The sequence below is a fragment of the Silurus meridionalis genome, chromosome 26 (genome assembly GCF_014805685.1).
Source record: "Silurus meridionalis isolate SWU-2019-XX chromosome 26, ASM1480568v1, whole genome shotgun sequence".
Taxonomy (NCBI): domain Eukaryota; kingdom Metazoa; phylum Chordata; class Actinopteri; order Siluriformes; family Siluridae; genus Silurus; species Silurus meridionalis.
This window is the reverse complement of record NC_060909.1, coordinates 16,628,078-16,641,637: the sequence shown is the minus strand read 5'-3', so window position 1 is coordinate 16,641,637 and position 13,560 is coordinate 16,628,078. Positions and strand designations below refer to the sequence as shown.

Genomic DNA, 13,560 nt, shown 5'->3' with positions numbered 1-13,560 from the left:
TTTTTTCAAATTTCCTAAAACAATGGTGCCAAAACCCAGGTATACCCATTCTCATGCAATTGTTTCATCAAAGCCTGATCATGACCCTTTTTATGAAACCTGTTTTAATCCTGACCACCTATTGTTCTGACACTTTCCTTCCCAAAAAATAAATTACCTTGTTAGAAGGCACGAGCAGGTGCAATGTGTAAACAGGTACCTTGTGCATTGAAATATGCAATTTAAGCACAAATGCAAAATATGATCTCGATGTACAATAATGCAAAAGGCTTTAAATGTAAATAAAAGCTCAATTTGAATTTTAAGCATTCCCTCCTCATGCAACAGAAACTACAACATTTAAAAGTTAAAAAGCCATTTTATTTTATATACACATCTAAAAACAGTTATGTACAGATATTAGAATGATGCAACTCATGCCCCAGCTGTAGGCACCCTGGCATCCTGGCGGTGGAAAAGCTGCTGCAGAGCAGCACGGATCTCCAAGGTCGTGATGATCCCACGCCGGTTGGAAGCAGCCAAGCGCGCGGCTTCCGAGCCCACTCGCCTTAAAACAAACAGCCTGGGCTCGCGCACCGGTCCACAGGGAACAGGCTCGCGCTACAAGGAAGGAACAAGAACCAGTGCATTTAACACCAATACAGTGATTTGCATATGCACCGCGCAAATGCAATAAAACTCAGCTTCCGGTTGTGCAGACTTACCTCTCTGCATAGTTTATACATGTACACTGCGTGGGCTCGGAGATGGGCCTTCGGTTTTGGATTACAGGCGCGTGCCTTTGCTGTGGACCGGACTGCCTTCATGGTGGAAGCGCGTGCGTTAGAGTGTTGAGCTGCGTTGAGGTTTTAAATAGTCACAAGTCGACTAACCGCACGTGCCCCGTCCAATTTCCTTTAATTGCACGTCACCTGACTTGATTTTTTATTGATTTTTTTTTTTGCATGCGCCCATGGTGCCAATTTACCATTACAATCCCAGTCACACTTTGAAAACACCTTCTCTTTCAGTGATTTTCCTTTATTTTTATTATTTTGTTACATTGCACATTAATACTGATTAATACAACCACACTATGAAAGAACACCTGTGGAATTATGTAGGAAACAATAAAATGAGAAAGATGTGATCATGACTATGCCCCCTTGAGTATATACAGTATATCAATACATTTTTCTTAATTCCTTAATAATGCATATCAAAAGTGTTCAATAAAACATTTAAAAGGAAAATATTTGGGGTGAACAATCAGCCAATCCGAAAACACCAAACGCTATCATAAAACAGGCTCTCACAAGGGCTGTCTCAGGAAAGCAAGACCAAGAGCTACCTCTGCTGCAGAGGAATGCTGATGCATTAAAACTATCAGCATCAGAAACTGCAGATTTACATAAATACAAAAATATTTCAACATCCACTCTTCTGAGGAGACTGTGTGAGTCAGGACTTCAGGGTGGAAAAACCATTCCAGGTGAGTACCTAGCAAATCTGATGAGACCGTGCCATACGTTTTTTAAGATGTCATCAAATGCTAAATGTAGCTACATTGGACAATCAAAAATATCAGTTTACTACATCATTCCATGTGTGGTTTTATAGTTTCGATGTCCTCAGTATTCATGTACGATGTTGAAAATCATTACAAAAAATGACAACAACTGAAGGAGAAGGTTCGTTCTTTATTCCAATTTTTTGTTTACAACATTACAACAGTTAAACATCTCTAAACAAATGGACAGCTATTGCATTTTGGAACCCAAAACACCTTTTTTTCCCCCTGCCTCGGCACATTACATCTCTAATGTAACAGATGATGAGTCAATGTTTTGCAGATATAATGGTCATTTTGTGAGTCCCTGGTTGTAACGTTCAACGTAGTGACTGTGGCACAGGGGGCACGGTCATGTGACTGTTCTAAAAAAAAAATAATAATAAATTTAAAAAAAGCAAGGGGTGGAGTCTTAAAGAACAAGCAGGCTGCTTGGTATGTTGCACCGAAAGAAATTTCTTGAGTTTCACAAAAAATGTCCTGCTGTTTGTGCTGATTTTATATTACGTTGTCGAAAATTTGTCAAATGTGAAGCAAAGTTTAAAACCTTTATATGATATACATAATACAATATCATAACGATCTGGTCTCTAAGACAGAGTCCTCCCCGGTGTCATCATTCCGGAGTGTCACAGGGATAACCCCAGGGGTGGAAAACCTACTCGGAATAGACACACACATCAGTCGCTTTATTAGGAACACCTGTACCCTTGTATGCAGTTATCCATTTAGCTAATCATGTACAGCAATGCAAATTGTAAAAATCATGCAGATACTGGTCAAGAGCTTTTCACATTGAACATCAGAATGAGTGCCTTGTTGTTCTTGCTGATTTGAGTATTGCGGGAATTGCGGATCTCCTGGGATTTTTACATACAACACATTTTCGCCAGAATGGTGCAAAAAAAACATTGTGTGTTCAGAGGATCTGCAGGATGAAACACGTAGACTGGTTCGAGTTGTGTAGTAACGCAAATAAACTCTCCTTACAACCGTTTCAGTGGGCTACAACAACAAAAGACCACATCAGGTTTCCCCTAATGATAAGAAGCCAAGAACAGGAACCTAAGGCTATCATGTTTATTATATATATATATATATATATATATATATATATATATATATATATATATATATATATATATATATATATTTATTTATTTTTTTCCCCCACTGCCATTGTCCATGTTCGGAAATCTGTGCCAGTCTTGGCCTCAGATTCCTGTTCCTGGCTGACAGGAGAAAAACCTGATATCATCTTCACCCACAGATTTTTTTGCTCACCCAAATACTTATTTTTGCAAAAAAAAAAAAAATTAGCAACTGCTGTGTGTGAAATCCCCAAGAAATCAACCATTTCTGAAATACCCAAACCACGTCACAATGAAAATCACATAGATCCCACCTTTCTTTATTCTGATGTTTGCTGTGAATTGAATCTCTCTCTCTGGTATCCGCAAGGTTTTATGCTACATGTTTGGATATTAGCCGGTGATGTTAAACATTGGTTTTGATGCTAGTCTAACCTGGCATCAGCAAAGACAACAGGTCACTAACTTACAAATAACCAGTTAAAGTTGAGATTTGATAGCAATTAGCCAGTTTTTTCTTGCTAATCCTTGGCAGGCCACTGCTAACTTCTTATGCTAGTCAAACAAATACATTACCAGCCAACCAATTAGCACCAGAAGCACCAAGCACATCACAGCACAACATATACTAAGCATATTTAACATGTTTGAAGGTGAAGTTTGTGGCTTTAGGAGGCAGAAATTGGGTAAAATGGTCATGTTATAAATCACATACACATAATACTAATGTAATGAAAATACTACAATTGTTTTTGTTTGTCCCTTTAACTGCCCTCGTCTTTTACTCGTTGCCAATGGGAAACTCTAAGAAAGATGGTTTAAAGGTTTAGGTTTAAATCTACGCCTCATCTAAAGACATGAAATTGACCAGATTGCCACTTGTGGTGGTGTAAATGGGAAAAAAATAAATGGGGGTTCCACATTAGGTGCATTTCTTCACGCAGAGAAGCAGCTCCATGCGGATAGCGATACGTGTGTGCCAGCCTAGAGGGATGAGGCGGATGTAGCGTGCCACAATAGGAGGACGGAGCAGGTTCTGGACCGAGGAAGAGCGATCGGAATTCCCATAAAATACCTGTTAATAGAACAGAAGGCAGTAAGGGTTGTTGGTTGCATACTATTGGGTGTCATGTCAATACATTTCCTCAGGTCAAACTTTACTTGCGGAAGTCAAATGGACATGTATTGTCAGGATCTCTGGGTTCCTGTTTAAGTAGGCAGTTTTAAATTTTTCGTTTTTCTTTTCTTGAGTTTTCCTGTTTTTTTTCCCACCAGCAGGTGTCACCGTTCTGTTCTTTTGCCCCTCTTTGGTTTCATTGCTTTTGCCTGTGCTTAATTCTGCTTGTGCCCCTTTTGTGGCAGTCTGGTTCCTAATCATTTATGTGGTGTGTCTTTTCATACTTAATACTGTATGTGTTATGTGCCTTCCTTAGGTGTGGAATGGTTTTGTTCGATTTTTGGGACCTGAGTTTTCTGGGGGTTTTTGTTGTACATTTTGAACATTTAAAATAAAACAATGGATATTCCAACACTTCTGAGTTTGTCTCTACACTTGGGTTCACACACAAACCTGTGGCAGACCTATAGAGCTATTGCCGCTCACACAGGTTGACCCCAGGTTAAGCCCTGACCCTGACATGTTTGGCATGTATGCAGTGGTCCATATGACCTATGACCAATTTTCAACAGATTAAATATATGTTAATTATTTAACAATGGAAAACAATTTTAATAGTTGATTCATCTTCAGGGTTTTGTTGAAAGGAGTCTCCAGTTCTATTATTTATTTAATAATCTGCCTTTTTTTGGTCCGATTATACAGGGTTACTCAAAAAGAATGAACCGATATCATAAGGCATTGCTTCAGTTGTCAAGCATCGTCATGGAATGAGTCAGTGACCATTTGAAAGAGGAGTTATCTAAGTAATGGGCGATGTAGTCGTGTCGTTCTTCCGGAAACGTCCGGTTGTTATATTGCGTAATGAATATGTTTCATTCTTTTTGAATAACGCTGTATTTATTCAAGAGAAGCAAGGACCATGTGACACATATGTGGGTGGAATAATGCACTTTTGTATGTGCTGTTTTAGGACAATCCAATTCCCAATCCCAAAAAAGAATGATATCATCGTTACACCACTCCGTTTCAACACACTTTATCCGAATCAAGTGCTGGAAAAAACACCCACCCTGTTGTTTCCTGTCTGATCTTTGTAGTAGATCCAATTGAGGTTCTCGTTGGTGCGGTACTGCACACTGTACTTGGTGATCCACTCATCTGCATCGCAACGTCCTTGGGTGAGGATGCCGGACACCACTTTCACTTCCTTCAGGTCAATCTGTAGCCACTGGTTGATGTCCTGGTACTTGGATAACCAGGCACACCTACAAAAAAAGAAAGATAGACAAAAAAAGACATGCAAGGACACTCCCATAAATGGGAGATTATATTAGATTATATGAGCAGTTACTATACAAATGATAATATAGTAGTATGAGAACATCATAAATCTGAAATGTAGATTTGAAAATGTTAGCGTCATGGTAGGTCAAGATCTGCTACAACCCTACGGTCATTTTAGATGTGGAACCGGGTGAGTCATTGTTAATCTAGGATAATCTGATGTAATCTGAAAAGATTCCTCAAATACTATTTGAACACTGGGTACGTTTTCAAAATAGAACGACGACTCAGCTGATTCGAGAGCATTTGAAAATCAGGGTCAGAACAAAATTGTGTGTATGTGATACTTAGCAATTTCCTGCCTATGTTCACATTTACATTTATGGTATTTGGCAGATTTGGCATTTATACAACTGAGCAGTAGATGGACATAGACATAACCACTTGCTCAACATTTTAACCAGCGAGCTTCCACTTCCACTTCCAATACTTTTCCTTTTTTTTTTTGGCTTGACAAGATTACCATTCTCTTCTTCCGTTTATTAATATGAGCTGATGCTCATGTTCTTATTAGTACCAATTACCAGCGATCTTTAGTTTGTTTAGACTTTTTAAAATCCAAAATATAATTATTAACATTTTGCACAAATCTTATACCTAGAAAAACCACTTCTCCCCAATTCTGCTTTTCAATCCAGACCCAACCCCCCACCTCCTCCCACCCTAACATCCCCAAAACACAACATTAACATGTTTATGTAGCATGTAATGCTGTATAGTTATGAAATAATAGTCAATGTATAAAGAAAGAACAAAAAATATCTCACACCATATGGACCATCATATGGTCACACCAAAAGATAAATGGTAATATATATTCAAGTAAATAAAATAACACTCACCCAAAGCCCTGGTTGTTGAGTCTGGCCTTGTTGGGGATCCATGAGGAAAACCAACCTGTGTACTGATCTTGATTAGAGCAGCTGATTTGGTCGGGTGTGACTGATCCAGCCTCGAAGCCAAGGGGTCTGTGATAGGGGCATTCTGGGAAGAAAAGTTTTTGCTGAAAAGTACAAACCATTACAGAAATTCTACTTCTACTACAAATACTGTTACAAACCATCGGCTGTTAAACCGTTACAAACAAAAATTTTTTTCATTATAAAATGTGTTGGTGTGCATTATTAAATCATTAGCATCAAAGCAAAGATATCCCTTGTAGAAACTTAGCAGAATCTGTTTTTTTTTAATGATATCGTTAGGGACTATTGGAAAGTACTTACTCACTGGAATCTGGGCATTTAGTGATGTCATAATGAACCTTACTGGAACATACCTACTTCATGGAATCTGGGTGTTTAATGATGTCATAATGGTTCCTACTGGAACTTAATAATTGAAATCTAAGTGTTTTCATAATATCCTAATGCACCCTATTAGAACTTACTGACTGGAATCTGGGTGTTCAATAACATCATAATGGTCCCAACTGGTGTCCAGTAGATAACATAGATTCATAATGTAATGAAAAATTCATTATATGCGACCTTTTCTTTATTGTAACTTATCTAATCTAAGAGAATTGTACAAATCTTGGGTGAACTTGTAATGTGTCCCATAATAAAAGAGAAATCACATCACAAATGTCACTTGTTACTTTAACATCCATTTGTGCCGCTAAAAAGAAAAATACTTATTCTATGTGAACTTAGATTAGCTTTAGTTAGCTTAGTCAGGAAACACCAACATTTTCTTCTCACATAGTGAAATGTAGCATCATTACCATGACACATAACATGGCACTAAAAGAAGGCAATTAAATGACCAGTGAAAACCCATTAAAACCAATAAACATTCTTTTATGACCATTTTTTTCCCAGCTAGTTTGTTTTATTCGAATTCCAATTAATTTAGCAGGAACGAACACACTTAGCAGCATAAAAACCTGCGATTTGCTAATCTCTTTTTTGTCAGTTGTCTGTCAAAAGACGTACATGTATGCTAAATATACAGAATATCATATATAATGGCATTAGTTTTGCTAGCAGTTGAGTTGAGCAGGTTGCTAGCTAGCTGTATATATGCTTTAGACTAGCATCATTACCTACACATAACATGCCACTTACAGAAGGCAATTAAATGACCAGTGAAAAACCATTAAAACCAATAAACATTCTTTTAGAACCATTAAAATCAGCACAATTTTTATGATGTTGTTTGTTTTTCCCAGCTAGTTTGTTTTATTTGAATCCCAATTAATTTAGCAGGAACGAACACACTTAGCAGCATAAAAACCTGCGATTTGCTAATCTCTTTTTTGTCAGTTGTCTGTAAAAAGACATACATGTATGCTAAATACACAGAATATCATATATAATGGCATTAGTTTTGCTAGCAGTTGAGTTGAGCAGGTTGCTAGCTAGCTGTTTATATGCTTTAGCTGCAGTGTTTTTAGAACTTAGCACATATTTGTCATCAGAAGCATTTCTAATAATAATGCTTTTCGATAAGGTTTTATCATTTAAGTTGTGTAAAATCCTACAGTTCCATTATTTCTCCGACTAACTGTCCAATAACACAAAAAGGAGCACATGGTTTTGTAATGTTTAAAAGCCTTTTTTTTTTTTTTGTCCAAGATCCATCAAAATGAATGAATTCAGTTCTTTAAATTCCAAAATATTTCCTATATATTCCATATATCCAGTGTGTGGATAACTCCTGCTGTATGGAATGGACTTACAGAGCCTGTCAAAGGTTTAAAAACATATGTTTTTTGAGATCACATGCATTTTGCGTTTGTTTCTATGCGACCAGCTAAAGGGCTACACACAAGAATTGGCTAAAGAGTGACTAGAAGCAATTTTCCCAGCAGAACTTCTGTAAGACGGAGAACAGGAGAGGTGATGTTAGCACACTGCCTCACCCCCACTACTTATTCCGCGTCAAAGGAACTGACATGGCAACCGTTCCATACTTACACCATGCAATTCCGTCTGGACTATGGCTAATTGGAACCGACTTCATCATACAAAAAGACAATGATTCGAAGCATAGCTCGGTCAGCATTATTTAGAAAGCTGATAGACAGCTGGAATATCTTTTATGGAATGGCCTGCCTAGTCATCGCACCTAAATCCTTGGGTAAGGAACACCTAAAGAACACCTTTGGCAAGTGTGTAAAGTGTTCTTCATGCATGTGTCTCTCAAAAACCATTAAAGACTTGGTGTTTACTGACTCCGGACAGTGCAATGCAGTTTAAGCTCCACAAGAACCCAACCATGCCACGAAAATGATCCTGCAGAACCTCACGATCTCTCGAACGACTGTTTAATGGAGCTTTGTTAATCTCTACATGGCAAAAATACAAGTGCATCACTAATCCTCATGTCTGGACTGTTAATGTCCTGGTCTGATGACTCTTTAATCCTTGAAGCTTTGCTCTAATGCTATAGATCAAACGTGACCGCTGAGGTTTAAGCAGATGCCAGATGAAGCTCCTGGGAAAAAAAAGAAATGCTATTATTTCTGACTTTATGATATTTATATTTTTGTTTAATCATCCTTTGGAGATGATTATTAGAATGATATTCATTATTGGTTATGAGTAATGAATGTCCACTATATTGCCAAAAGTATTTGGTCACCTGGTCATAAATACAGTATGTGATTTTTGAGCATCGCATTCCACATGTTGTCCAAATGTGCTCATATATTTCCCTCCACTCTTCTGGGAAGATGTTCCACTAGATTTTGGAGTGTGCTTATGGATATTTGTGTTCATCAGCCACAAGGGTGTTATGAAAGGCAGGTACTGATGTAGATGAGGAGACCTGGGGTGAAGTCAGCATTGTTATCTCTGTTTTAAATATATTTTACCCCCTGGACACATCTGCATACATTTTTCAAAATCATGAAATCTCCCAGAAGCCTCTGATTTATCCTTAAATAAGCATAACCGCTTTGTTTGGGTTCTGTTGTGGGTTCTTTTGGATGTTTTTTTCTTTTCATCCACTGCGCTTCCAGAAGGACTTGTCACGTTCGACACGGCGTAATCTTGGCACCGTATTCCTCTTTGTGCTACTCCAAATGGTGTCTGCCAAATGCTCTTTTCTCAAACTGGAGCATTGCACTCTAGGAGACGTTGATGCCTCAAACAGAGAAGATGAAGCTGCGAGCAAATGATTAATCACTTCCCTTTGCGCCACCTGCGCCAGCCGTTTCCTTTTACACACTCGACACTCAAACCACCATCTTATTTTGAAGCAACAATGGAAATGACCTGAGTTCCACATCTGTTTTCGCTGAATGTAAATCAACTGTTGCCAAATACGCCATATATGATAAGCCATAATCAGCTTTCGGGCATCATAAACCTCTGTTGTTGATTACATTCCTCCAAAATGATATCCTACCATGGACTCTTCCTTCCAATTAAACTGAGAACCCCAAAGTACACCACAGCTTTGGGTCGAACCACTTTCTACTCACTCAAACCTGCACGAATTAACCAAATCGAGTGAAGATTTCCAATCCCTCACATTCACCTTCTCACCTGGCATGCAGTGCATTTCACGGATCGAGTCGTACATGACCGGGGTGGTCTCGGTGCCGAACTCGGCTGCGTTGCAGTCACATTTGCAAGCCGTCGTTGTCCAGCTTGCATTGTCCTCGATCTCCTGATTGACCGAGCAGAACAGATGAACGATGGACTAAAACACTTAGAGCGTTAATATACTCAATAGGACAATCGAAGTAATAAAGAACTTCAACTCACCTGCTGGGAATGGGCTCGTAAAGAAACTGAGGGTGATACCAAATCAAGAATTAAGCAAAAGTACATAACAAATCGATACATTTGTCTATACATTTGAGCAAAGGTTCTTCATTCCGAACGGCCTCCTACCTTCATTGCTCAGCAATAGGGCAAAGAGGAAAACTTTCCCAGCTCCGTATTCCATCTTGCTTTGTATTCGAGTGGTGCAAAACTCTGATGGTGAACCCACTGGATTACTATAATCCACTGAGTCCTAATGGCCTTGTCTAATACTCTTTATCTCCACCAGGCTCCTCCTACAATTCCTCAAGACCTGCCGTTTACACCGTGGTCCGCTCTTGTCCTCTAATAAACAGAAGATATAAACCCCCTGAAGTTCAGCTCAGGCCCGTCAGCCCCCGTGACCCAATTAACGCTCCAGTGCATGCAATTAACTCGTCCCATCCCCGGCCACACTTTTATGCCACAAGACTGCGGCAACTTGTTACAAAGTATTGATATTAAAACCAGTTCCTTCCATTATTGAACCACTTCAGATGTGATTTTACAGCTATTTTAATATCCAAACCTCAGTAATTCAACAATTTCTTAAAACATCAAAAGCATACAATTATAAACAGATGGGCAGGAGCATTTTCCCATCCAATTGTTAATCATATTCAGCTTGCTAGCAGACAGCTGAGGGTTTCTTGCGCGATAATCGAGCTCTTCATGATTCCCTTCACCTAGAACAAAGGTTCTCACCAGAAATATTTCATACTGCTTTCACTTATTCTCGGCTTTATTTTTTATTTATTTTTATATCACAAATCCTGTTGTTTAAATCGGAAACATGTAAGCGTTTTTTGTAATATACACACTTATTTAATAGAATAATTGGTAGGTTCCCTGGTGGTCTAGTGGTTAGGATGCGGAGCTCTCACCGCTGCGGCTCGGGTTCGATCCCTGGTCAGGGAACCAACCCTCAGCCATTAGGGTTGCACAAGCCTTAGTGCTGGTCCCAAGCCTGGATAAATAGGGAGGGTTGCATTAGGAAGGGCATCCAGCGTAAAAACATGTGCCAAATCAAACATGCGGATGATCCGCTGCGGCGACCCCTAATGGGAGAAGCCGAAAGAAAGTTATTTAATAGAATAATTGGTAAGCAACCAACTTTGTACACAAGACAGTTATTCATAGGATTTGATTTCTCCGTAATCACAAGGATGCATACAATTCCCTTTCAATCACTTGTCATAGGCGCGAGCATTTTCTTATTCGGCGGTTAATTGTTAATTAACGTTGTGCTGAAACATGAACGTCATCATCGACCTCCATTTAAGGCTCTTGATGGTTCCTTTCACTTTGATCAAAGAGAAGTTTCAAATTGTTTTTTGATGTTTTCTAGGATTTTTTTTTTTTTTTACATCTCAAAACCTGCCATTTTAATAAGAGCACTGTGCTGAAACATGAACTTCCTTGTTATCTTCAGCTTTTGAGCAGAAACCGACATCTGGAGTCCATATATTCTATATTGTTTTTGTAGATTACACACGCACACATATATATTTAATATGTATATATATGATATATACACTTATTTAATATAATAATCTGTAAGCCTTATACACAAGCCACTTATTAGTCAGACATGATTTTATTTCTCAGTAATTACAAGGATATATATACAATATAAATGCTTTTTTGTGTGTGTTGTCAGACATGCCAATACTTGAAATAACCACAGCCAGAGGTGATGAATAAAAGAGTTCCTGTCTCACTGTTATATAAATAGTTATGAATGTAAAATAACAGTTTGAGCTGTGGAATGAATGACGTTGCCTAAAAAAAAAAAATCCACCGCTTTCCTTCTAGCATCCGAGAGGTCGGAAGTATCGTAACCAGAATTGGGTGATGGATAAAACGCACGCTCGTACTGTAAATTCAGCAGAATGCTTACATCTGAGTTCAACCCCTGAGAGACTCACACACCCGCACGGCTTTATGCCATGCTAACATCTAGCGGAAAAAATGAAATAAACGCATCGTTTGTCTCGACGTTCATACGCACCAACGGACTAAATACTAAAGTGTCTCCGACTTAAGTTCTACAACAGTCTATAAAAGTCGTTGGACCCTTTATCGTTGCTGATGGTTTGGCACGATGTACAGTACGTAAAAACAGACAAACAAACAAAAAAAAAACGATCACAATAAACAAAAAAAAAGAGAAAGAAAGGCCGCCATGTTTATTATACGGATGTCATTATTTTTTGTTCTTCGGAGCTTGAAATCAACACGTGTCGATTCCTAGTGTTAACAGTATTCCATTATTTTGAATACAAATGAATATATCGAATGGACGACATTCTCTCTAAAAGGCAGATTTCACATTCGGAGAATATTCGACATCGTGGCAGTGATGCGTCGGGGTGTATCTCGAAACATCTACAGAAGCTCGAAGTCACGAACGAACGAATAAACGGTGGACGAACGAATGAGAATGTCGTAAAGGAGACATGAAACTTTTTTGGGGGGGTTTATTTCATCCATTCACGTTCATCAGTGCGGGAGATGAAACGCTCTTATTCTGGTTGCGGCATTTTGACGAACCAATCCCCGGCTTCCGATGTCAGAAATGTGATCCTCGTTGAAAATCCCCTCCGAAAACGTCCTCCTTCTTTAAATTCAGTAGCTGCACCATTTTGATTTCGAAGTATTTTTAACGTGGGAACGACGCATCAGTGATTTCGATCACTACAATATCTGGAGTGGTCACACCAGGTTTTGTCACATTACCAACCCCCTAATTTCTGAGTGGCATCACAGCTCAATGACCGGTTTATTCAAATGTTGTTCCAGGAACAACAAAATAACGTGAGGAGTCTTCCTTTGGCAAAATCGCAACACTCTCTTCGCCCCTTTTTTTTAATACCTAACAATCTTTTTCGGATAGGTTTCATAGGAATCTACTACAGATATAAAAAAAAAAAGCTTAACACTTTGTATCTGATGCTGGTAGAAACGACACGCCAAAGACATTATGGTATTAAAATCCCCCCGACATCGTTTTCTAGTCCGGAAATTCGTCCTCCAGCAATGAATCTGCTTTCATTTAGGTCACATCGGTCATTAAAAAATAATATAATAAATAAAAGGAACTCTCACACACACACTTAGGGATGATGCCAATTCTCAAACTGTGGGCAAAAAAAAGACTTGGCATCACATTGGCACACACTGCTAGCTGGCATTAGGCCAAGGTGAGTTCATATAATAGACAGACCAACTAATAAATACAATCAACCAGGGCACAAAAAGAGGAACATTGTCAGTTATTTATAAGTAAACATAACAAATATAAAGAATCGAATATGTACGATGTAAATTTGACATTTGACCTTTATGGAGATTTTTCTTGCATGGCATAATAATAAGGAATCATTTCTCATTTGACCCGAAACGAGCCTCGATTCCATTCTGAACAAATCCAAAATGACCTTCACAGTCTCCCTGTTATATAGCAGTAAAATATGCTGACGTGAGGAAAAGAATCGGAATGAGAATGAATGATATCGTAAAAAATACAAATAAAATCAAGTCAAACCAAAAAAGTGATTTAAATGTGCAAAATCCTTTTCTTTTTTTTCCCCCAATTACACACAATTTTCCACCTTCAGTTCAGTTCTCTAGAAAGTGGTCACAAGTTTACATAAAATAAAATAAAATTTAATAAAATTAAATAAAAAAACAGGCTTGTTT

The 13,560-nt window shown here is 38.4% G+C and overlaps 1 protein-coding gene across 1 annotated transcript; it reads right to left on the bottom strand.

The window, feature by feature from the left end:
• Positions 1-2,690: 2,690 nt before the first annotated feature.
• Positions 2,691-10,102, bottom strand: rs1a (retinoschisin 1a). The gene is made up of 6 exons (XM_046839981.1): positions 9,949-10,102; positions 9,820-9,845; positions 9,598-9,721; positions 5,947-6,088; positions 4,830-5,025; positions 2,691-3,715 (listed from the first exon to the last, which is right to left on the bottom strand). The coding sequence occupies exons 1-6, from the start codon at positions 10,001-10,003 to the stop codon at positions 3,563-3,565; spliced, it is 696 nt and encodes a 231-aa protein (XP_046695937.1). The 5' UTR covers positions 10,004-10,102; the 3' UTR covers positions 2,691-3,562.
• Between the last annotated feature and the right edge of the window lie 3,458 nt (positions 10,103-13,560).

Bases quoted from the DNA above. Each gene is read 5' to 3' on its own strand.
- rs1a (XM_046839981.1), bottom strand. From the start codon at position 10,003: ATGGAATACGGAGCTGGGAAAGTTTTCCTCTTTGCCCTATTGCTGAGC. The intron at 6,089-9,597 runs GTGAGAAGGTGA...TTTTCTTCCCAG, and splicing joins TGAAATGCACTGCATGCCAG to AATGCCCCTATCACAGACCC. The intron at 5,026-5,946 runs GTGAGTGTTATT...CTTTTTTTGTAG, and splicing joins CTCAACAACCAGGGCTTTGG to GTGTGCCTGGTTATCCAAGT.